The sequence below is a fragment of the Eleginops maclovinus genome, chromosome 22 (assembly GCF_036324505.1).
Source record: "Eleginops maclovinus isolate JMC-PN-2008 ecotype Puerto Natales chromosome 22, JC_Emac_rtc_rv5, whole genome shotgun sequence".
NCBI lineage: Eukaryota > Metazoa > Chordata > Actinopteri > Perciformes > Eleginopidae > Eleginops > Eleginops maclovinus.
Genome location: NC_086370.1, coordinates 7,214,537 through 7,239,679, shown reverse-complemented (window position 1 = coordinate 7,239,679; position 25,143 = coordinate 7,214,537). Strand labels below are relative to the sequence as shown.

The window sequence follows — 25,143 nt, the reverse complement described above, 5'->3', positions numbered from 1 at the left end:
AGTTTTGAGACACAGTGGAAGGAAATTTAAGATAAAGGCGCAAAAAAACAATTCAACAACAATATTAATGTATTTGTTGTAACAATACTTATATTCAAATTGAAAACAAATTATTGTACCAAATCTCAATATCTCAGTAAAATACTTCAAATGCTATTGTTTAAAAGTCTCAAATGATCAATTCAGTAGAACTACACTATTGAAAGCTACTGCAGAGTGTCACGCATTGAACAGTTGCACTGTTGTTTATGTTATTCATTTTCTGTTGATTTGTATGTGAGTATATGCAACTTTTTAGCTATTTACGCAATTTGACAGTTATCATGTGTTGTAGTGAAATGCTACAACTAAACAGCATATTATAAAACTTGACTAGTATTAAGGATTTCCTGGCAACTTTTTTTGGGACAATTTCCTAATGTAGGCTACAGTGAATTATCTTTTAATGTTCCGTTTCAATATATTGATTATTTCTTACACTAACTAAGCACTTTCACTGTTCTTCACAAGAGTGTGTCTACAATTTTGAGGCATACTTTACTTGAGTTTTTCTAAATCCTGCATTTTCTTTTCAATTCATATTCCACTTTACAGAGACAAACACGATACTTTTCACTCAACTACATGTATTTGACAACGTAGATTACTTTGAAAGTTTTAATCAATGATGCATAAACATTTTGGATAAACTTTATTTAAAACCCTGATCATAATATTTAGTTTCTTATGATTGTACATTCACTTGAATTACATTTGGTATGCAGGACTTTAAATTGTAACACAATATTTCAACACTATGGGATTACTACTTCTGTGGAGTAAAACATTGCGTACTTCGTCCACCATTGTTGGCCATTTAAAAACTTTCAAAGGATCCTGCCTGAATACTGCATTTATTTTGGTTCACGTGGTCTTTCAATGGTCGATCCTACCTTGGAGGCGTGGATCCTACAGATCCTGCCTACCTTTAATTTGGCGGGAAGGCCCAGCTCAGTGTTCTGCTTTTCTTAAGAACGAACACACAGCTTTCATCTCATATTAGCCGAGCAAATACCACCATCTAGTGGGCATTTTGAAGAATTACACTATTTGTGAAAAGTAACTGAACAATGTTCGATCACCGACCTTGAACAGTCAATGATCAAAAACAGGGTCATAGTTCGCTCAGTAAAACAGATTTTACAAATGAAAAAAGAAAAAGAAAAACATCCCAATGTTAAAGCTTTAATGTTCTTTTCTCACAGGAATCGATCATGACTCTCAAAAGCCCTGTGCTAAACTATGTAGCCTATTTGCTTTTCCAACTTGACTTCATGACGGTTACAATGGATTCCAATAGCGCTGCAGAGTCACTGCAGAACAAGGTTAAGTTACTTATTATGGTGCAAGTAATCTGTTTAGGGAATAGAAACTGCCCACACCCACCTTGGTATCAGTCACATTGTTTACATTCCTTGTCAAATGTCACGCTATATTAATAAATACAAAATCAATATGAAACTTTGTTTTAATCGGTTTGCGTAATCTTTGCACAACATCATTTCATACCCAAATATCTCATTAAAATGTTTTTAAAAATGTGGACGTACTCATCCCCATATCAAAAGGTTTATGTTTCATGTAAGTAGAAAATATTGTGCACATATTTTTTTCAGTTTGACTCCCAATTTGCAATGTTCAATTTGACTTCATGGATTCCGCCTGCAGAGTCACTGCAGGACAAAACCAAGTTAATGATTATGAAAGTGCAACCTTTCATCTGTCTAGGGAACAGAGCTCCTCCCCCTTTTGGGTGACTTTAACTTCTGCATTTTGGACTACTGGTATTAGTCACATTGCTTATACTGGTCGGGTCAGAAGATTGGAAAGAGATGCTTAAAACTTCAGCACAAAGCAGAGTTGATTTGAGAAAATGAGCAGCAGTCCTCTTGTGAATGTGGGAAACTGGATCGCACAGAATGAGAATGCCTTTCTGCCACCAGTGTGCAACAAGCTCATGTGAGTAATTTGACTTTATTAAAGCCCCATTGATGTGTGTGTGTGTGTGTGTGTGTGTGTGTGTGTGTGTGTGTGTGTGTGTGTGTGTGTGTGTGTGTGTGTGTGTGTGTGTGTGTGTGTGTGTGTGTGTGTGTGTGTGTGTGTGTGTGTGTGTGTGTGTCTGTGTCTGTGTCTGTGTTTTAACAGTTGATGGAGTTCTATTCACTCTTTGAGAGTATTGACAACAAGCATGTCTTTAATTCCCTTTTCTCTCAGGCATTTTTCCCAGGTAATTATCATGTTTGTTGGAGGTCCAAATACAAGGAAGGATTATCACCTTGAGGAAGGAGAGGAGGTAACTGCTTTTGTTATTCTATTTCATCTTTCAAGCATAGATGATTGGATGCTAACTTCAAAACCATTTGAGCAAAGCTGGTCCCATGCATTCTAGTAGTGGGGGATATGAGAGTTAATGGATCACTTACGATCTGCTGTTGTTTTATCCTTCATTTGTGCTTCAAAAAGCTTCTTCCACAAAGGGTAAACTTCACCACCCACTGTTGTTTTTGAGTGAAGTACAGAGGGTCAGGTGAAATGAATATGACACATCTATGTCCATATTGAAACTTGTGTTGTGTTAATTTCTATTTCTCTGATCAAGTCTTATAATATAATGTTGTTATGGATCCAGCAGTAACAGCAACATCTTCAATTTTTATTTTTTCTTCCCTGTCAAAACGTGGTGCCTACATTACCATCAATGCAATTAGAGGAGAGTAGTGAGCTACAGAGGTCAGCTACATGTACTTTATTCTATAACTCAAACTTTGCAGACTCGTGACATCACCTGAAGAAGTTAATCAGACTTCACAAAGCTTCCATTGGAGTCACAACATACTTTCCCCCCAAAAAATATGCAGATAGAACTCCCAAGCACACAATAACAGTAATTCAAATATATATAATCATAGTTCCCTTTTAATCTAACACTATTTTTTCTTCTGTCTCTATAATAGCTGTTCTACCAGGTGAAGGGAGACATGTGTCTGAAGGTGATAGAAAACGGGATTCACAAGGATGTGCACATCAAGGAGGGAGAGGTGAGCTTGAATAGGGCTCTATTTTGTCATTTATGGTAGTTATATCCTCCATAATAAGTAGAATATAACATATTATTACTTTAACAATGGAGTTCATCTTAAGGCAGTTCGATACACTGTCTGAGCATCTTTCTGTGGTTAAGGATTTTCTTCACATTCTAATGTGCTCCAATGTGTGTCTCATTCAAACATGATCTCTCCTTCTTTCAAAGATGTTCCTTTTGCCAGCTCGTGTCCCTCACTCCCCCCAGAGACAGGCCAACACTGTGGGACTGGTGGTGGAGAGGAGACGGCTGCTGACAGAGACAGACTGCCTGAGGTTAAATATCGTTATATCTTCTCCTCTCTGTTTCTTTGTTCTACATCTCTTTTTATGCAGATCTTATCAGGGGATAGAGGACTAAGAAAAAAAACTTGACAAATTTACCAACTTGTTTGACCAGGAAAATCTAAACTTTAGAGATAAAATGTTCTTGTGTTAATATGCTTTTTGATACAGAAGAGCAGTTCCGAGGAAAAGGAGAGACATTGATTCTTTTATGATTCAAATTTAAGTCTCAATCCCAAGTCAAGTCACAAGACCTAAACTTGTTTTTTTCGAGCCCTTGACAGCTTTATGCACATTTTTTTGACGAGGTTAACCAACATGTGTTTGGTACAAAACAATATCATTTTTTTTGTATCAGTTCTCTTAATTGGTAATAATATGGAAATACCATGAGCAGATGACACTGATCTGGAATCGCACTTATCATCATCAATAACCATGTTTCTATAGTTTAGGCAGTTTAGCAAAACGAATAAGAACAGTTGAGAGATAAAACAATAAGCAAAATTAATACATTGTAAGTTGTGACAACTGCATTTGGAACTCGTGAAATTGGTGGAAAATAATTGTACACGGGTGTACAATGAAATCAGTTTGTTTTTCCTGGGTCCAAATATACACAACTGACATCTATTTGTAAGAGCAGCATTAAGATTAGCCTGTGTTGATGCCTTCAGGTACTATGTTGACAACACCACTGATCCACTGTTCGAGAGATGGTTCTACTGTGAGAACCTCGGAACCCAACTGGTGCCAATCATCAAAGAGTAAAACATCCTACCATCTTCATTGTTTCCTACAAATCCTATAGATGTTGATATTTCTTTTAACGTTTGTTAAATGTGGTTGATTTATTTGACATGCTTGACAGGTTCATGGCGTCGAAGCAGTGCAAAACGGGAAGGCCTGATCAAAGTAAGATGTTCTGAGATTTCTTGTGATTCATAATTCTTGTTTCTGATCTTAAGTCTTATCCCCTGAAAAATGTTGTAATCATGGTTGTTTCGGATGAACAGATGAAGTGTTCAGAGACCCTCCGTTCCAGTTGAACACGATGAAGGTGATGGCGCCCTTCTCCTTCAAAGACTGGGTGAACACTAAGAGGCCGTCCCTGGCCAGCGGCAGCCCCATCGACATGTTCGGGGATCAGTTTGAGACTGAGGTACTATGAACATAATGTTCAGACATGTTTTATAAAGGATTTCCACTTTCGACATGGTTACATTTTTTAATCTTGTATTTGATCGGATAGTGGCTGATTTGAAAAACACAAGTGAATTTTACACATCTTATAATGCTATATTTAATTAAATTAAGTCAAGTGTGGCACAAAATCAAAGGGGCTTCACAATCTGTAAACCATAACACACCCTTGATACTAATACCCTCTGTTCATAAGGACAAACAACCTTTTTAACATGCATTTTCATAACAACAGACATGTAAAAAATCTTGTATTTAAATAATACAATTAAGAATTATCTTAAACATGCAACATTTGTTTAGATGTAATTTGTAACTTTACGGCAAGGTACTGTATACAAAATAGAAGTAGAAGTAGTCATGAAATATGTTTTAACACCATCTAGCTCTTATAAGAATGTGTGTATTCCTGTGTACATTTTCCAATAATTGATTTCCTAATGCTGTACTGAAATGTTTTGTTAAAGCAAAGGGAGATTTTGGGATCGTCATGCCTTTAGTGAATTATGATGACTAAGCTTGGCTGTTATGTATTGAGAAGATGAATTGACATTGACCCTATAGGAGCAGATGTGATGTGCTGTAATAATGCTTTCTCTTCTGACAGGTTATAGTGTATGGACCTGGGCACAATGAGACTTCACTACGGAAAACTGATGCATGGGTTTGGCAGATGGTATGTTCTCTTCATGTGATGTTCCTTCTGTAGCTTCCAAACCGACTCTCAGTGTTCAGCTGCTGCTGTCCCTGATGTACCTTTTTCTTATTATCTTCTCTTCTCATCTCCCAGGAGGGATCTTCAACAGTAACTTTGAATGACCAGGAGTTCCCTCTCACTGCAGGAGACAGTTTGCTCATTCCTGAACAAAGCCAGTGAGTAGATATTAAGGACAAACATTGGTATTATTCAACCTTGAACCTATTTTGACCATGTTTTGTGTCTGCGTGAATAATGGGGACAACAATTTTGTGAAATCCGTCCAGTATGGTGCGAGTACTAATCATACTTGGTTTCTTCTCCTGCAGGTATCAGTGGCAGAGAGATGAAGGGACTGTTGCCCTGTTTGTGGTCCAAAACCCCGAGCGGAAGAGAGCCTGAATATCCCAAGCCCACTCACACACTAAATGTGCCAATTTCTATTTAAGACATGCCGTTTCCTAATGTGCCCAATTCTTGGCCTGTGTTGTTTACGATGAGATAAATCACACTTAATAAATCAGTAGAGATAAATGGTGATTCTTTCTTTAAACACATGTTCTCCCTGGTTCTCCCTTTTTTGACTTTTACTTCCCAATAACCACATTTCTTCATTTTTTCCCTTCTAGAGCAGTGGGAAGAACAAGCTAAGAATAAAAAACAGAACCTACTATGCATGATTTTTTGTGATTCGTCTTAGACATATTTTCCCACTTAAATATAAAACTGTGTACCGGGTGCAGACTTAATAATAAACAAATATGTGTTTTTTTGTTAAAGAGTGGATTCATGATGAAATTAGCTTTTTCAGACCACTTACAGGAATTACCACATCACACACAACGCAGATTCACATTTCTCAAAGCTACTGTAACCCTAACCCTAACCCAAAACACACAACAACAGGAAGTGTAAAAAGACAAAACACAGGGGAAGAAAACCTTTCATAAACAGGAAACAGATATTTTTTTGCATTAAGATATAAGAGTACTGTCCATCTTCATATCTAACTCCAGCAAGAAGTCATACTAACCTACACTATTCCTTAAAAGCATTTAGTAACATTAAGCTACCAATCAACCAGCCTTGTTTTGGTCTGTGATAAAATAAATACAGAAGAAGTTGTCAGCTTTAATGACACAGCTCAGTGACAGAATTTTATTATCAAAACTTACAAACATTCAAATAGTGTGGTGTTGTTCCTGAAACAATTTTCCTAATTGCATTGTAGTTTTTTGGAAGCGCAGTATTAATATTAGTTCAGTTGTGCAGTCGTATCCTCAGAGTGTTCCTGATCACATGCTGCTCAGCCATAAACCCTGCCACTGTCCAGGGCACTGCATATTCCAGAGTCACCAGTCCTCCCAGGTTGTAAGTAAAACCTGAGTAGTCCCATGGACAGGCCCCCAGCAGACTCAGCCCCACACCCCAGCTGAACTCCCACAGGTAGATGAACATGGTGTAGGCCGCTAGACGCAAAGGCAGTGGAAAATGCAGAACCAGCAGCCGTTCTCTCAGGATCTCAATGAGGTAGATAGCAATGGAGTACATAGGCAGCGCCCACAAGCTACTGTGGCCTGCCAGCCTCCTGTCCTGGGTGCTGCACCAGTCCCACACTGCAGTGAAGGCCACCTCGCATAGGCAGCCGTGAAGTGCATACACATAAAGACGAGCTACAGCGGAGAGAGGACGACTTGGGAGACTCCCATGTGGTTTGGCTTCATCTTCAAAACCACTTCCTGTCACAAAAGAAAACAATGTTCACAAAAACAAACATTATGATACACTTACCAGCTTGTAAGTATCATATGCAAAGAACATTTATGTGTTTGAAATATACTAAAGTTTAAATAATCAGTGTACAGGGGAAAAGGAAAGGTGTTATGTGCCAGTCCCTTTGCTAGCCGGGTAGCAGTAACTTCCTAAAGTCTCAATTGATTGTCTGTCAATGTAACGTTGACAACAAGGCCTAAAAAAAAAAAGAGGAAACTACACCTAGAAGCCCACAAACAGCGTTTTTTTTCTCTATAGTTTTGAACTAATATGTTAATTTGGAACTTAAGAGGAGCTGAAATTTGGAAAAAGCCGAGCTAGCTGTTTCCAGTCTTTATGCTAAGCTAATCTAACCCCGTGCTGGCTCCAGCTACATGGCCAAAAATGAGTGGCATCAATATTCTTATCTAACTATTGGCAAGAAAAATGTGGTGTGAAAAAACACTAACTAGCTAAAATTATTGACAGGAAATGCAAAACTGTCTCAGTGACAGGTGCAGACCTGTCAGTTAATATTTGACCATATTAGGTCTAATAAAGCCAAGCATGCAATTGAAAAGTTACACAGGAACATAGGATGCATTATTTCTCAACTCATAACTAGGATCAAATCAACCGTAGATACCGTAGCATTGTGTTTCGTGACATTGATCTACATTTACATTAATGACATTTACAGTTTTGGTTGCCTGTTGGTAGTGCCTGTATTAATAAAGCTGATAGCGCCACGCGTTTATTATCTTAGGGCCGGGTCCACAGGTCTATTGACATTAGGATTATGAGTTGTTCTTTGCACTTCTGTTTTTGACCAATAAATGCAAACCATGGAGATCAAATTGGTGATCCGGGAACAGTCCTGGAATTATTTGTTCTTGTTTTAACCATGTAAATCACAATTCTTTTTACACTTTGTTTTAGAAAATGCTGCCAAAAATAATGTTTTCTTCTTTCAACATGATCTTAATTTTTTTGTTTAACAAAAGAATTATACATTTAAATTATATTACATTTTGTCAGCTATTGTTATTTTTTGTGGAAATGATTCATATTCTTCCCCATGAAACTTGAACATACAGTCCTGCTCCCTCCCACCGCCACAGGACACACATCATTTCTTAGTGTACAAGCTCTTATGTGGATTAAAAGGCTAATAGCCCAGCTTAGCAAATTAAAGGCTTGGGAAATCTTCAACAGGTTTTCACTCTCCACTACAACATAACCATATACCAACAACAAATCAACCTGGTGACATCCTTGTCATTATATTATTTCTCCTCAAAATAAAGTCAAGTGACCATTACCCTGTCAATATCATTACATTTCATTCCATCACTTTGCAGACTTAATCCGAGAGTAGGATGCAAAGACAAAAAATGTCATCAAATGCCTCTCAGAATGGCCTTCTACAATTATTGAACATAATTAACAGTAAACGATAGTATTTCTCACCTTGGTCATTTCTCCTTCTCGCATTTAGCTTTCTCGCCTCCATCCCTGGGCAAGCATATGGGACTCTGCGCCTTTGTAATCCCTCTGCTTCCCTGTGTGTGTGTGTGTGTGTGTGTGTGTGTGTGTGTGTGTGTGTGTGTGTGTGTGTGTGTGTGTGTGTGTGTGTGTGTGTGTGTGTGTGTGTGTGTGTGTGTGTGTGTGTGTGTATTGGGCTAAACATTAAGCGGATCCATGTTATCTGAGTGAGACAGAGATACCTGGCTGAGGTTGTGAACTAAGCGATGGAGCCAGAAAGAAAACCTACTCAACTTGAGGAAAATGTGTATAAAAATATTGATCTCTCTGTGGGACACTTCAGCTGGGTGAATAGTTTCTTTGAGCAGTAATCGGCGGGTTATCAGTGAACCACAGTAGGTGGGTGTGTCAGAAAAGCTCCCCACAGTATACATATTTCAAGTCACAGGCAAACTTCTATCGTTCTTAACTTTTACAGTGCATCTACACTTTTGTATTAAAAAAAAACCTGTTAAAAGGCTGGTTCTTCACCTACCAGCAGACAGTAAGACATCTGCAATTATATTTTAGACAAACTATCATTTCGTCCACCTTAATATTTGTGTAAATTATTTCAGAAAATGTGTTTATTGTGGAATTTTTTGTTTGTTTTTCTCATTGGAAAAGATATATTTTGTGGCCTTTTAAATGGCTTTTGATAGTAACAACCAATTCTAGAAAAAACGAATCGAAAGGTTAATTATATCATTTTTATGATTTTAAAATAAGACCAAAATTAAACTCATGAGTGAAAGCTGCAAATGAACTGTAGGTCTTCAAATCCAATGCAATATAATTATTTCTTTATTTATATTTTTCATTGATTGTTGCCCCTCATGAAATTTTGTCTGCTTATTTCTGTTTGTTTATCACTAACAGCGTGACTAAAGCTGCCAAAACTAAGACAAACATTCAATATAAATAAGCAGTTTCACACATATGCGTATAATGTGGCCATAAAGTGTCCCTGACAGCAGATGTCTGTCTTGACATGGAGCCACTGCAGGTTCCTGTGTGTGTGTTTTGTGTGTGCTCTAATAAAACAGTTGGTTGAATGGGGGATCTTTAGATCAGAGTCCAGTGATTCTAGCAAACACACCTTACAGGCTAGGAAGGGTGACTGCACCGCTATGGAAGTCAATGACCATAAAGGTATCGAGCTGACAAAGGTCGGATGCTTCACAAAGTGCTGAGATGGGCTTACTCTGTGTTGCCTTGCTGCAAAATGAATTACCACTAAACAGTAATTGGTTAGTGAAATTAGCCCTCTCCTTCTCAGAGAACAGAGATAACCTTCACTTGTTGCTCTTTCCATGATCATTTATCATTAATATGGGGTGGGACTGGTGTAGTAAATTGAACAGACTGAAATTAGACTGAAAATCAATTTGTATGAGCATGATTAGATGCTTGTTTCCATGTTGAAGGAGGCACGAGTCCTAGAACTTAATGTATTTTTTATTTATTTACATGCTTACATTATGTTTTTACTCAAAGCGATCCAATGGAAATATCCCATTTGCTTTTTGTCAGTGGACCAGGGGGAAGCTCTCTTCCGGGCTTACATAAAAAATCCCTACCCCAGCTACGTTCAGACTGAAAGACATTTGGAAATCCGATTAGATCAGTGAGAGAATCTACACTGGAACATTTTTGTAGGAATCTTTTATGACCTTCGTAAATCAATCTGGACACAATCTGAAACTTATTTGAGCAGCCTGTCTGAACAAGGCCTTTGAATCGTGAATGAAAGTCGATTGAATTTTGGGTCAAGATCAGGTGATGAGATGACAGGACATGAGATGAGAATACAATATCAGTTAAGTTGATAGGAGACTTACATTTCAGATCAGATGAGAGAAGTCTGGATGCACAGGGATGATGAGAAACCTGAGATGAGTTATGACCATAGACTGTAAAAAACATTAACTTAGTGGAGTGTTAGAAACTGCACTTTGTTAATATTTGTTACATCCTGGCTTAATTTGATGGTTGGATGGGTCAGTTAGGTGTGGATCAATATGCACAATCTGCAACAGGCTGTACAGCTCTTTCAATCTAAAATAAAGTATACTTTATATATTTTTTGTATGACGTTGTTAATCTTTTCTATATTCAGTGTTCTTTTATCCTTAAACATGTAGTTATTTGAATGTGTTTTATTTCCTCTTTATATGTGTATTATAAGCACCAAATATCAAGGCAGTTCTCTTGTAAGTTAATAAAATATATTTGGCAAAGACTTCATTCCGATTCTTAAATCGAAGACTGCGTTCATTCGTCATGTTTTATTTTGAAAATCTTGTATTTTTTCCGGTTTATTCGTGTCTGTCTGTGGCTGGTCTGTGGCCACGAGCATGACAGTATTCCCCCCCCCAATTCTTTCAAAACCTAACGTAAGCTCTAAAATTGCAGAAGATGCTGTACATTCAAAACGAATTAAACATTATTTTGTTATAATAGATTTCTAAATGACAATGCTCGTGTATTCTATAGAATTGTTTCTGCTCGCTAAACCAGCTGACATATCATTTGCGTGACAAATAAGCAATCATTTAACAGTTGTTCAATCTGCCATAGCTCTTTAGCACCTTGATAAAAGCATAAACATAAGATTTTGTTTGGATCCAGTGCAACAACGCAACAAAAAACCAAACAAAAATGAGCGATAGGCGAACAGACATGGTTTTGCTTTTGGTTTAAAACTCCTACTGCGGTCTGGCTGCAGTGAGCTCCAGTGGCGCAATCGGTTAGCGCGCGGTACTTATATGTCAGTACACTGCAGAGCAATGCCGAGGTTGTGAGTTCGAGCCTCACCTGGAGCAGCCTTTTGATACGCTTAGTGTTTTTAACATACCCACTTGTACTGTTTGTCTCAAATACAGGAAGACCTACTCACAAGGGAATTCACGTGGTACCTCATTGTGATAGCAATATTTTGCGTCAAACCTGAATACAAACCATCTTAGCATTAATATGACATATGTGAACATGTGTCTTACTCTACTTCACAGAATCAACTTGTAAAAATACAACAAAAATAGCTTTGGTAAAAATAGGGGGCAGTATCTCTCTATCTGCAAACATAGTCTTTCAAAATGTAATATTAAGACACATCACTCATGCGCTCACAGTAGTATTCTCCCTTCATATCTTCATCATATACTTATGAATTATTACAACACATTTAATCATGGTTGCTAAATACGCGGAAATCAAATACCATAGCTTGTATGATATGTTAATTGGTATCTATTCACATAGTAATTAAACATAAATATCAAAACTCATTTATATGATATTCAACTCAACAAATATATATATTTGTCGATTCTACTGATTTATTTTTCTCAAATCAAAACATCATGTGGTAAAATGAATCTTAATAAACCTTTTTTAGACTAGACTAAATATTCTCTTAATAGAGATTGTATGACAATTATGCTACCACTAGGGTTCAGTGTTGTCCACGGTTTGGTGTTTTTACCCTGACCATGATCTTGAAGCAGATGTGAGTGCTTGAATATGACTGGCTGCTTCTGCTGTTTGAATGAAAACAGTTGGCTTGACTTTGCTCTTCTCACTGTTGCACTCTTTGCATTGTATAGTGTGTGTGTGTGTGTGTGTGTGTGTGTGTGTGTGTGTGTGTGTGTGTGTGTGTGTGTGTGTGTGTGTGTGTGTGTGTGTGTGTGTGTGTGTGTGTGTGTGTGCGTGTGCATTTGTGTGTGTTCCCATTTCTTGCACATCCCGTTACATTTTACACAATCTGACTTGATTATCTAGTGGTAACTGCTGCAAGACACATATGGATATCTGAATTATTTATTTTTATGTGTGTTGATGGAAATGTGCCTTTTGGAGTTTTGGAGTATGTCATATGGTGTCTCCAGAATATATAAAAAGCTGAAGATGTAAAACACATTTTTAATTTTGCCATACTTGCCATTAAAATACTTAAAAGCAGTGTGGGAGGAAAGTTTGGGTATTATTTATGCATACATTGAAAGATGGATAGATATGATGCAGACCTCAATTGAACACACCCCCCCCACACACACACACACCAACACACACACACACACACACACACACACACACACACACACACACACACACACACACACACACACACACACACACACACACACACACACACACACACACACACACACACACACACACACACACACAGTCTGAACCCCAGGGTGGATGAGTAAGACGCATATCACTGACTGTCACAAGCTCAGGAGCAGTGCTAATGTAGAAAACATGGACAGCTTGGAGAATTCAACTTACTCCATAATGATCACTTGAGGCCAGCTGTAATGTGCATGAGATCACCATTTTGCAAAAATAGTCGCTGTGTGTGCGTATGTGTCAGTGTGTATAAGAACGTTGGATTGAGTGCAAAGAACACTCAATTTCCCTCTCAAACAAGGTGTATAGTTTACCCAAGTGTGGGATGTGAAACGACTGAAGAAGACACTAGTGTATCATCTGTTCCAACAAACACATTGTATTTACTGTCCCTATCATTCATACCAGACTTGTTGCAGGAATATCTTCATTTTGTAAATGTTGTCTTCTCCTCCTCCTCCTCCTCCTCCTCCTCCTCCTCCTCCTCCTCCTCCTCCTCCTCTTTCCTCACAAGATGTACTGTTTTTATGTACAATGTTAAAATAAATGTAAAATATGATCTTTTATCAGTTATCTCTACACGATAATAGACATGACAGTTTAGAGAGGGCTAAAGCTTGATTGTAAGTACTTTCCTAATTAAACTTGTCACTCAGCATAATGGAGGCTATACAACAATGTTAGCCTTGAGCCCTACTGTGACGAAGAAATAATGCAAATGTTTTATGACGTAGGCTACTGCCTTTCCACATAGTGTATACTGTAAATGCTAAAGTGCTAGCATGATGTATTTGCTCTCTCAAGCCTAGCTCTTCACTGAATATTGTGTGTGAAAAAGTGTTAGCGCAGAGTTACCTGCCTTGCTAAAATGTTAGCATTGAGTCGTTCTCTCTAAACATAGCACTTTACTGTATGTGAAGGCTGTGTGCAAAAGTGTTAGCACAGAGGTTGCTGTATCTTGATTTTGCATATGCTAATGTTTTAATATGGAGCGTTCTGTCTGTCAATCTAAAGACATTTTCCAGTGTCTGTTGAATTCCAACACAGAGAAAAATTGCCAGTTGTTAATAGAATACAAGAGGAAAAAATAAATAATCATTTAACTCAAAATAAAACAAGAGAAACTGATAATGCTGAAGTGGTTTCTTAATTTTTTCCGGGGCTGTATGTGTTTTTAAAGGTTTGCAAGTTGTCTGCTCTTTCTAATAGCATATTCTAACACATAATCTTGCAGTCTACTTTATGTTATGTAATGTGGGCTAAAATGCAAGCGCATAGCATAGCATAGTGCCGATATAACGTAGGCTTATCAGTGTAAGTGTAAGCATAGATCCTACTCAATAGCTTTCATGGAGTCAATTGTTGTTGATAAAAGTGTTATCATGGGATGTTTAACCCTGCAGTTAGCACCTGCAGAATTTTCTGGCAACACAGCTTAAAAGCATTTGTGTCACCACAAGCCAACCTACCAAACCCATCCTTCTTCACGTGTCGAGAATGTTTCCTAATCATGTTTTATCTTCGATTCAAACAATGTTAATGTAAAAAATAAATGTAAGGTCAGACATTAGCTAGGATTATACAGTAAGATTCATATCAACCAACACATTCCACACACCTTTGTCTTTCCGTAAGGGACCTAGGTCATATCTTTATGTGCACATTAACTTTCAAGGTTTACTCACTGATGAACCATGTTCTTTCAATGTAAAGGATTAATTGGGCTGCGTGAGTACGAGTGATTGTGTAATCAAAAGAGAGACATTGTAATGGGACAATGGGAAAAGAAGAGTAGGGGTTTGTATGATAATTTGAAATAACTACACAAGCTATATGTGTGACGATCTGAAGAAAGACATAAGAATAAACAAATATTAAAGGCAAAGTAACTGCAAGTCTGTAGGTGCTCTCATATCTCTACTCTGATCTGGCCCACAGCAATTATTATGTTCTCTCATTAACCACACATTTTCATGCACATACACACACTTGAATGCTTCCACACCTCTAAAAGACTGTAAATCAATGTAGTCTTTTATGATATAAATGTCACAATAACCAGCAAATGATTTCATTTGATAAATAAGGAAGGCACTTGTTATAAAAGCAAACAGACATTGGGTATAATGAAGCCTTTATTTACCTAATCAGAATTTTAGGTTTATTGCTTTCCACAATAACATGTTGTTTCAAACGTTTTATTTTAGGTCACGCATGTATTAAAATTATCCCAAAATTGAGCAAACACACAGACCTGACGTTTGAGAGATTGATCCATAACATCAACCTCTAATGCAGTATTTTGGCGTCCTGAAACAGTAAAATCAAGATCTTTTGATCCAAGTCCCCCCCCCCGCCCGCCCCGTTACTTACCACACAGCTATGTGTCACATGCTATAATTCACATCTGCCTTTGGTTAGCACTGAGTGTTCACTCACTATCTTGCTGTCTGACAGCTCCCAGGCCCAGCTGTTATGTATTGCGGCCTGTAGGCACTGCTCATTACGTGTAAAGGTATAATTATTATCATTATTGGGTTTTTTCCCCCCTTCCACTATTCACTCAAGCCTCGAGCAACTTAACTGATGAAGCGCCTGTCACGTTGCCAAAAGGAAGTGATGTAATTTAGCCTGGACACACAGCAGCAAACTTTGAGGTCAAAGGTGTGTCTTGTCAGAATGCTAGATGTTTTTGTGTGGGTGTGAGTTGGATGTAACCAACAGCTAAAAAGGGTGAAGGAGTTTAGAGAAAGACTGGTGATAATGTTTTGTTGCTAGGAAGCTAATTATGTAACTATTCTTCATGGGAAGTGTTTTAATTTTGGGGGTCATCTGGTGAAGAATTCCCAGATGTGCCATTTACATTTCTTTAGCCTCCACTCTTAACCTGTGGACGTCTCCCACACTTCATCATCATTATGATCTCGAAAGTAAGTGGTCAGAATAGGATTGAGTGTGTGTCTGTATGTGTGTGTTGGAGGGTTCACACAAACAGATGTGAGATTGTTTTGTGTTGACTCCACCTCTTAATTGTCTCAGAAGCAGAGGTGGGAAGTAACTAAGAACATTTACTCAAGTACTGTACTTAGCTACAATTTTGAGACATTGTACTTTACCTGAGTATTTCCAATGTTGTGTACTTCTACTCCACTTTTATTCAGAGGCAAATCGTGTACTTTTACTCCACTACATTTATTTTGTACCTTTAGTTACTTTGCAGACTTGGATTAATGATGTGAAATATGATCAAAACTTCACAAGCTACCCTGCAGTATACAAAGTCATAAAAACTAGCAGCGCCTTTACCATTTGTGATAACACTTGCATCAATCATTATAATCAAAATGTATAATATATATGACTCTGAAATAAGCCAATCTGCATAATAAGTACTTTTTAGTTTTGTGAATCAAAGTTTACTATCAAAGCGTAACTAATGTCCAATAGTCTTGTTTTGCTTTGCCAAGATCCACAGACATTTAAAAGAAACGAAAGGTTACTGTTATTTGTTCTGTGCATTCTCAAGAGTAATGCAGCATGTGGCGGCTAGGAACTTGTACCATTTTCAAAGTTCTGCGTGTACTGAGCACTGTGCTGAAGCCAAGGAGCCAGATACTTTTAAGCAGTAAGTGTGTGTGTGTGTGTGTGTGTGTGTGTGTGTGTGTGTGTGTGTGTGTGTGTGTGTGTGTGTGTCTGTGTAAGTACAAGGGTGTGTAAGAGCGGTTGGCTGTCTTCCCTTCCGCACCTCCTTAACCTAATTAAACATCTCGCCAACAGCCTTGCTCCTTTGCCAACTTCAATCACACACACACACACACACACACGCGCGCACACACACACACACACACGCACACACACACACACACACACACACACACACACACACACACACACACACACACACACACACACACACACACACACACACACACACACACACACACACACACACACACACACACACACACACACTCACACACACAATCTTCCTTGAAACATCGGTGGATTTAAAGGATTTGCAGCACTTCACTCTTCATTTACGGACTCTTGGATATCCTACATGTCGTATGAATAAGTGGTTGTGTGAGTGTATATGTGCACATGAATATACTAATTCCCTTGTTTTATATCCAGGAAACTTGTACTTCAACTTTACAACAAACTTTTGCAGTCTCGTTACTTCCAGGAAAGTTGGACTTGAAACTCCTAAACATGCAACTTCCTATAACGTCCCAGGGTGAAGCCTTGTTGACACTTGCACAATGCATCATGGGTTGAGCTATGAGTTACAAAAATACATTTATAGCGTCTTCTGAATTATGGAGATAGCTTTCATCTATTAGTTATTTGTGGCTGTCACTTCCTAAAAAGTTGAGTGCCTTATTACCAATATTTGGAAGTGTGGGAACATTGCTGCCACAGTTGCGATAGCTTCGTGCTTTGCGTGATAATAGAGACACTTTTAGCTAGCAAATCTCGTGCAGGGATACTATGGCTAGCATAAACCTGGCTTTCATTTGTCAAAGAAAACAGAAAAAGCATGGGGAGTACTATCATCCCAGCCAGAGGTTTAGTTTGTATCCCAGCCTCCACCCCTCTCCCCTGGCCCGGGATTATTGTCCCTGGCGGGGGCTGGTGAACGACCACATCCTCTACAAGCGCCTGCCCATCCAGATAGATGTCACAAATAATGGGGAGAGCATTGGGAGTGTTTGATTTATGTGTGCGTTGAGACCTCTGGAAGAGGAAGAGTGTGTGACCTGATGGAGGGCCAGGATCCCTAAAAGGGTCCTTCCTGAGAGTCAGAGCCAAGCAGCATTCTTGGCTGGACTGACCTGGTATCATCACAGAAAGAGAGAGAAGAGTTTTAAAAAGTTATAAAAACCAACGTGCACTTATCTAGCTCTCACAGTTGTCTCTCTGGCTTTTCCCATGAGCATGTTCAAAAACACAAGTCTCTAAATTTGAATTATTTAAAACATCTGCTTCTGCTACAAAATACACCAATATAAACACACACACATGTGCTTCCCTCCGGTCACCATGATTTGTTGTTTTTTGCTTCTTTGTTGCTACGAAAAACATAATAATTCTCATTTCGGCATGAGCCAGGTGCGTTTCATCAATCCTCCAAATACTTATTATGGACTCAATGATTTATAATGCATCCATTGTGTCCGTTTGCTCATTCCGTAATGATCAAACTGAGAGTCAGATATGGATGGTATAACAGAAATATGACCTTTGATAGAGGAAGTCCGTCAGATCTTGTGCCAGTGTGATTTTGTACTCGACCTTCTTGGCCGGCTTAGCGTCAACGCGCCCCGAGTAGGAGTGAAGGAAGTCTGATTGTTTGTGTGTTTAGTCCGTATGTGACGGCACTGGCGCATATGATTTTACTTGTGTAAAAACTTGGGGTGGCTTAGCATATTTAAATTCTAGTTTTCTATCTGTTTATTTTTACTCGTAGCAAACGGGGTAGACTTAAATCCAGGAGACAGGAAGACTTAAAATACCTTTAATTTGAGGTAATCCAGTCAAGGCATGGCAAGGCAAGATGAGGCAAGCAGAACCAAACCGAACTTTTCATTACACATTAAAGGATCCAACCAAAACTAACAGAACAACAGGACTTAAATACAAGCTGAAACTCATAAGGAGAGAAAGTGCAGGTGGACAGGGTTGGTACAGGAGGTCAGGTGATTGCAGGGCTGATGGGGAACAGGTGAAGCTAATAAGGGCAGAACACACAAACAGGTGGGTCAACACAGGGTTTTTCTGTTAGAAATCACAGCATACCTTTTTTGAAAGTCTGATTATTAGCCAGGGTTATCAAACAACGAGGTTCATGAGACAGGATGATGGATGTTTATGGGGTCATAATTGCAAATAACTTATAACCTATACATCTCAGGGGTCCGCTGCATGCCCTCTACAGTGTCTCCTGTAGCTTTGACAAAAAAATGTAATGCTTATAATTTGTTGTTTGTTGAACAGTGGACAATTCTTCAAAGGGAAGACCCTTTATGTTGGATGTAAAAGGTGCTTAAAAATCACATTTGATTATCAACTATGTGAAACGTCTACAGCCCAGTGCCTGTGGGTAGCTAATCTTAAGTTTCTCTCGGCTATGTTTGGTAACATTGATGAATCCGAAAAAAATGAGAGTCTCGAAGTACCATTGATTTTTATTCTGCATGGACATATTTATTAGCTTTTACTTAAAATGATGCCTGCTTATAATGTTGAAAGACATTTTCCAGAACAAGTACACGGCATTCGCTGAAATGTACCGAACTGGAAATGTGAAAAAGTGCAATTTTGGATCCTGACCTCTGACCTTAGTTATACTATCACTGAATGCATGCTAAATACAAAAATACAGTCAATGACCCATAATCCTCACCTCCCCCTCTCAGCATAATGTGTTTTGTACACTCCTGTATAAGTGTCCCATGTAGGCAGACATGGCACACCAAAGTGTGTGTGTGCGTGCATTAGTCCTGGGTGTTGTGTGGATCTGTCGGCGCCCAGCCTATCGCTCCCCGTGGGCACATGAAGGGCGGTATGGTGGCTGGGGGCTGGGAGCTGCTGACATGACCGCCCAGTTCAAAGAGATAGAGCAGGAGATGCAGGCCGAGACCGAACAGAGATGCCTTTATATTCACCTTGGCTGAGCCTGGGAAAACTCTGCAGCCCCCCCGTGTTTGCCTGCGGTTACAGCCAGAGAGGCAAGTGGACTTACAGGTGCCGTATAGTGCTGCTCAGGCTGCGTGATACACTGGAGTCTGTGATCTGTTGAGAAAAGCTCAACATAACCCCTGTATTTTAATGAGAGATTAGGTCTGATGGATGGCAGTGTGTGTGAAAATAGCAGGTAGAAAAATAGAAAAACACCCTTTTTCAACCGAAAATGTGCTCGGTAATGCTAGTTTTTTTCATCACAATCAAGCCTATAAAAAAAACTTTGTGTCTGACTAGGACTAAGGTGACCTTTCCATCCATTGGAGTCAGTACTGATGGGGAGAAAAACAATGGTGCTGACCTCCAACCCATGCCATATTTCTGAAGCTAGTTAATCAATTTTACTTTTGAACTTGCTGTAATTTCAACTTTAAATGACCATAATTCAATGTGGGACCTATATTTCCAAGACATTGACACTAACCTTGAACTTGAGTGCTATTCATATCTTTCACGGCACTGTCACTTTAAATCATGTTTTGTTATACCTGTGTTATTATTTACTTTTTAATGACTGTTTAAATGCTCTTAATGTTTTTCATTTTTGTAACGCACTTTGAATTGCCTTGCGTTGAAAGGTGCTATATAAATAAACTTGCATTGCCTTGCAAAGACTAGAATTGTACTTGCCACTTGCAAGTCAATAACTTTGTCTGTTTATAACCTGCAGCCCTAGCACTCACACCTGCAGAAACTGCTATACCTGTTGCTCTGCCATCCAGCCGTGCCCTTAAGCTGCTGTGCAACCACCCCCCTCCCAGCCACACACACATTACCCTCCAGGATCTTTATTTTTCCTATATGTATTACTGTAACTCTAACAGATTTTATGACACCTTCCTTAGGGCTGACTATGATAATACTTGTTGCTGGAGCAAGCTTACGTGTACATTGGCAGGGCCAGGCAGGTGTCACTCAGCAGGCCCTTGTTGTTTTATTAATAGTGTTTTATGTTTCGCCGCAGACAGCTATGAATGTGGCTATTCAGTGGAGAGTGCAAGGAAGGGTTGGAGAGTAGAGCGAAGGAAGCTGCGTGTGTGTTTTGTAAGGACCGGTTAAGCTGGTATTCTGCACCAGTGTCTGATTTGAGCCATTGAGGGGGTGTCAGTTGTTTTTTCTATGTGTGTGTGAAAGGAAAGAAGAGGCTGACATCACTCGTTCCAGTCGTGAGGGGGTTGTTATTGTTGCCATTTTAGGCCGAGAGGAGCTGGAGCTTCTTCAAAAAAGGTCTATGAAACTTCACATCACAGGAGCTCTGCCATTTCCCTACAGTAGACTCTCTCTCTCTCACACACACACACACACACACACACACACACACACACACACACACACACACACACACACACACACACACACACACACACACACACACACACACACACACACACACACACACACACACACACACACACACACACACTGACAGATAATTCAGTTTGATTACAGAGCATATGGCTGACACGGCTTCATTATCAATCCTGGTAAAACCTCCTATTATAGCTAAACACCAGCTGTAATTCTGCCTATATTAATAAGGTAAAAATTGGATGGAATTGTGTTAGTGTTTGTGTGTGTGTGTGTGTGTGTGTGTGTGTGTGTGTGTGTGTGTGTGTGTGTGTGTGTGGGTGTATGCATTTATACAGCCCAAGTAGGCACTCGCTTGCACATGTTGCGCAGACTCAGGGCTTTAACACATTAAGGTGCATGCAAAGAACATGCTTGCAGGGGAAATTTATGAAGCTTGACAGCACAGTGCGAGCGAAGCAGTCATTTTCACTGAATGGAGTTTAAAGGTGCAATCTGGAATTTATTTGACCGTGCACACAAGTTTGACTGTGAAATAGCTGATGGGAAATAAGCCATCTCTTAAACTTTGTTAAGCCACAGTAACTCGATACAAATGTTAGACGTATGAACCAACATTTGAAGCACTTTATCACTCTTATTCTGTCCTTGTGGGAAAAGGGTTAATTTAATAGTGAATAGGACGCTTCAGTTGAATTTCTCCTAAATTCACAAAAAGTTTGTTTTAGATTATGCCTTGATTGCTGATTTGAACATACAACATTTTTAACTCTATTTACCTGCATGTTAGAAAATGCATGACATTTTAAAATACATATCTTTAAAGGCTGTTTTTCAAAATGAGTTTATTCTCTAACTTCAAGGCAGAAATATCCACTTCTGCAGCAATTAGATACTCCAAACATTCCAGTTCTATTTATTGATATTCTAAGAAGTGTTTGTTGGTTTTTCATTCATGGCCTTTTATTCCTGAAGATGTTGTGGAAATATTTGTTTATAGCTTTCTAATTTATTAAATTCAACATAGAGATATGCAGCATTTCCTCTGTAAAAAAAACTTCTCTAGAGATAATAAAATGTAAATAAGCAGATATTTAAAAGATAATCCCTGATTTGCATTTTTGAAGATAACATTTCAGAAAAGTTTGAATACAAAAAAATGCATGTGTAGTGTCTTTAGACAAAGCATGCACGTTCTGGACGTGAGGCTATTTGCAAATTAAACAAATATTTCACCATTAATTACTGTTAGTGGCTGATTGTTAGTTACTGTTAGAATGTGTTGCATTTGATTGACCTGTCCCACTGAGCAGTAAAACAAATTGCTCGCTACTGAAAATTAAACTAGGAGCCTTGCCATTATTGCTACTGCCCAAGCCTAAGCAACAGTAACTTTAGATGAACCACAACTTAAATCTTAGGGATTAACTGTAATACCAGAGAACACTGCCACATTGTGTAAACTTTAAAATAAGTGGTTAGACTCACATAAAGTCAAATTAATGCTGATGCCTGTGTGTTCAAAACCATTTTGTGTCATTTCTGGCTGTGTGGTATTGGTTATATCAAATGGAATGAAAACATTTCCTCTTCCTTTCCATTTCAGTTTGGAATAAAAACATGGACCTCACCCCCCTTCCTTCTGTCTCTCTGTCTGGTCGTCTGTTTGTCAGTCTCCTGTGTCTGTGTGTATGTGTGAGTCTGTGTGTGTGTGTGTGTGTGTGTGTGTGTGTGTGTGTATACTCAGTGCCCAGGGTGGAGATTAGGACTGGTATTAAAGGGATGTCCCTTGCTCCATATCCCCCCTCTGCTCCCTCACATTCCACTGTCCCAAACATACACACTCACATACACGGCCTTATGTGACCCCTCTGCAGACTGCCCTACTTGAACATACACATGTACACACAACCACACACACATTCCCCTTTGGCACTGCCTCCCTCCCTCGTCCCTCCTTTGCTATCCTGGGCCTTTGGACATCAGAGCAGGCCTTTAGCAAGCATCCAGACCTGTTAAACCAACAGACGGGCAGGTCTATTGTCCCACAGCTTGATCTGGAGTGTGTGTGTTGGTTTGGCCCTGACGCTAGGTTAGGATAAGGTTTGGACAGCATTGGATCCCCTCTAATCCCAGAAAAGCAGAAGTAAAGCCGAGTCCAAGACCTCCGGCGCTTTCAGTGATTCACCCTCCTTCACCTGGAAACACACACACACACACACACACACACACACACACACACACACACACACACACACACACACAAACACAAACACACACACACACACACACACACACACACACACACACACACACACACACACACACACACACACACACACACACACACACACACACACACACACACACACACCACACAAATGTGCATAGACACAATGTTATGAATGCCATAGTAGAATGTCTCTCATTACCTCAAAGCTGCAGTCACAGCAGAAATTGGTACAAAAAAATTCATCTGCGCTCCCCTCAAAAAATATTTGGATTTCAAAGCTTTGTGAGTAGGGAAGTATGATTTTGGATCTTTCCCGATATTTATATGTGGATATCTTACAACTCATTATAGCCGAAATATGCATATGTTTGTCCGCCCAATTGCAAAAAACATAAAGTCTGTCATAATGTGGAATTCACAAATTATAACTATTATCGTGAGGGCCATCTGGTAGATGAAGACATAAATGACGTTGAGTTTAAAAAACATTTGCAAACTGGGCAAACTATGAAAAATGTTGTTAACATTTTAACAAGCCACATTTATTTTTATGTAAGGAATCAACTGATCATACCTACGGAAATCTTTACTCTTGGCTATTTCTCTTTGCAGCTTTGTGCAGATTAACCTTTCACACACTAGCCATCCATTAAATGGCACTTGCTGTGTGTCACTATAGGGTTCAAACTTCATCCAATTATTACAGAATTGTGTAGTTTACCTCCTCTGGCATATTTTTCAGAGAATTGTACATCATTTCATCTGATAAAGTTGAAGAGGGTGATGAAAAGCAGTCCTAGTTAGCGAGCTAGCTCAGTGTCAGTAAGCTAGCTTCTGAGTCAGTAAGCTTGGTAGCTCAGCTACAAGGACAACAATCGCACACAGTTAACTCAAAGATGTAATTGTGTAAATGACTCTTATTTTGTGTCGGCAAATCAATCTGTCTTGTTGAGCCATTTCTACCTAGAGAAGTATAAATAAAAGTGGGTGCATCACGGCTGAATCCAGCTATTGCTGCAATTAAATGGTAGTGCATTGATTTGGACACAGCATTTTTTCATTCCCTAAATGGGACAAGGCATTAGTCCTCTATTGGAACTGTTTAAATCGGATATTAAAAACTCACATGAACATACATGCATAACCTCAGTCTCAACCCCATCTTTTACCCTACCCTAACCCAAGTCTAATATTATTTAGGTCCTATTATAGGAGACCCAGAATATTATAAAACAGTATTACCTTTAACTTTGGCCAACCATTCTTAGAGGAACAAAGAAAAGTCTTATTCATACTGGGCAAACATAGAGTCATTTCCACTTTATGTCATTTCTTATATAATCATCATACCGTTCATTTCCAACACACATCAATACTGAACCCATTTTAGGCTTGCTTTTGCCATACATAATACATGATGTGCATTTAAATGCCTGTACATTCACAACAAGCTTTTATAAACCCCCCAGCCTCTTCCTAACCTCCTGCTCTTGAACACACCTCTGTGACTGTCAGAGGAAAGAGTTAAGCCGTGGGGTGTAAGTGTAATGCACACTGCCCCTGCGAATTGACTTTAAACGGGGGAAAGAAAGTCAGAACACGGCAAACAGTTTTGATTTATGGGAGCAGAACCACATTTGATATTCATTTCCGCAGCTGTGGCCAGCTAAAAAAACAGCCCGCAAATAGACCCACACTGACAATGGCGCAGTGTAGCCCTCCTATGTGTGTGCGTGTGTGTGTCTCAGGCCCATGCGTGCGTCAGTCCTATTTTAGAATGGTTTTGGGGCTCTTTGAGTCAAATTCACCGCAGATGTTTCTGATTCGCCAAACACATATAATAAGCAATTATTGAAAACACCTTTCGGTTGCCCAGGGTTGTGTGGTGCTTCATTTTGTGTAATCGAAGCTGTGGTGTTTCAGAGAGGCGCGGGATCCAGAGAGTTTATTGAAATCCCCACAGTCAGAGTTTCCTGAGAGAAGAAGAAAGAAAGGGGAGCTTAAAGAAATACTCCCCATACTGCCCCAATGAAAAGAAAGAGAGTGGAGAAGGAGGGTTAGGAGATAGAGAGATGAAAAGAGAAAGAGCAACAGCAATCATACCCAGTCAGGTGGAAAGAGATGAGGAGATTTGGGGGTT

The 25,143-nt window shown here is 39.2% G+C and overlaps 2 protein-coding genes and 1 non-coding gene across 3 annotated transcripts; 2 read left to right on the top strand and 1 right to left on the bottom strand.

Moving 5' to 3' along the window:
* Positions 1-1,796: 1,796 nt before the first annotated feature.
* On the top strand, positions 1,797-6,084 carry haao (3-hydroxyanthranilate 3,4-dioxygenase). Its single transcript, XM_063874170.1, has 10 exons — positions 1,797-1,998; positions 2,254-2,332; positions 2,994-3,077; positions 3,290-3,396; positions 4,083-4,172; positions 4,277-4,320; positions 4,422-4,567; positions 5,216-5,284; positions 5,399-5,481; positions 5,635-6,084. Exons 1-10 carry the CDS (start codon positions 1,913-1,915, stop codon positions 5,705-5,707), a joined length of 861 nt encoding a protein of 286 aa, XP_063730240.1. The 5' UTR covers positions 1,797-1,912; the 3' UTR covers positions 5,708-6,084.
* Positions 6,085-6,440: 356 nt separating this feature from the next.
* On the bottom strand, positions 6,441-8,871 carry LOC134858982 (transmembrane protein 229b-like). The gene is made up of 2 exons (XM_063875233.1): positions 8,528-8,871; positions 6,441-7,044 (listed from the first exon to the last, which is right to left on the bottom strand). The coding sequence occupies exons 1-2, from the start codon at positions 8,745-8,747 to the stop codon at positions 6,566-6,568; spliced, it is 699 nt and encodes a 232-aa protein (XP_063731303.1). The 5' UTR covers positions 8,748-8,871; the 3' UTR covers positions 6,441-6,565.
* Positions 8,872-11,312: 2,441 nt separating this feature from the next.
* trnai-uau (transfer RNA isoleucine (anticodon UAU)) lies at positions 11,313-11,406 on the top strand. The gene is made up of 2 exons: positions 11,313-11,350; positions 11,371-11,406. It is a non-coding gene; the product is annotated as a tRNA-Ile (tRNA).
* The last annotated feature ends 13,737 nt before the right edge of the window (positions 11,407-25,143 follow it).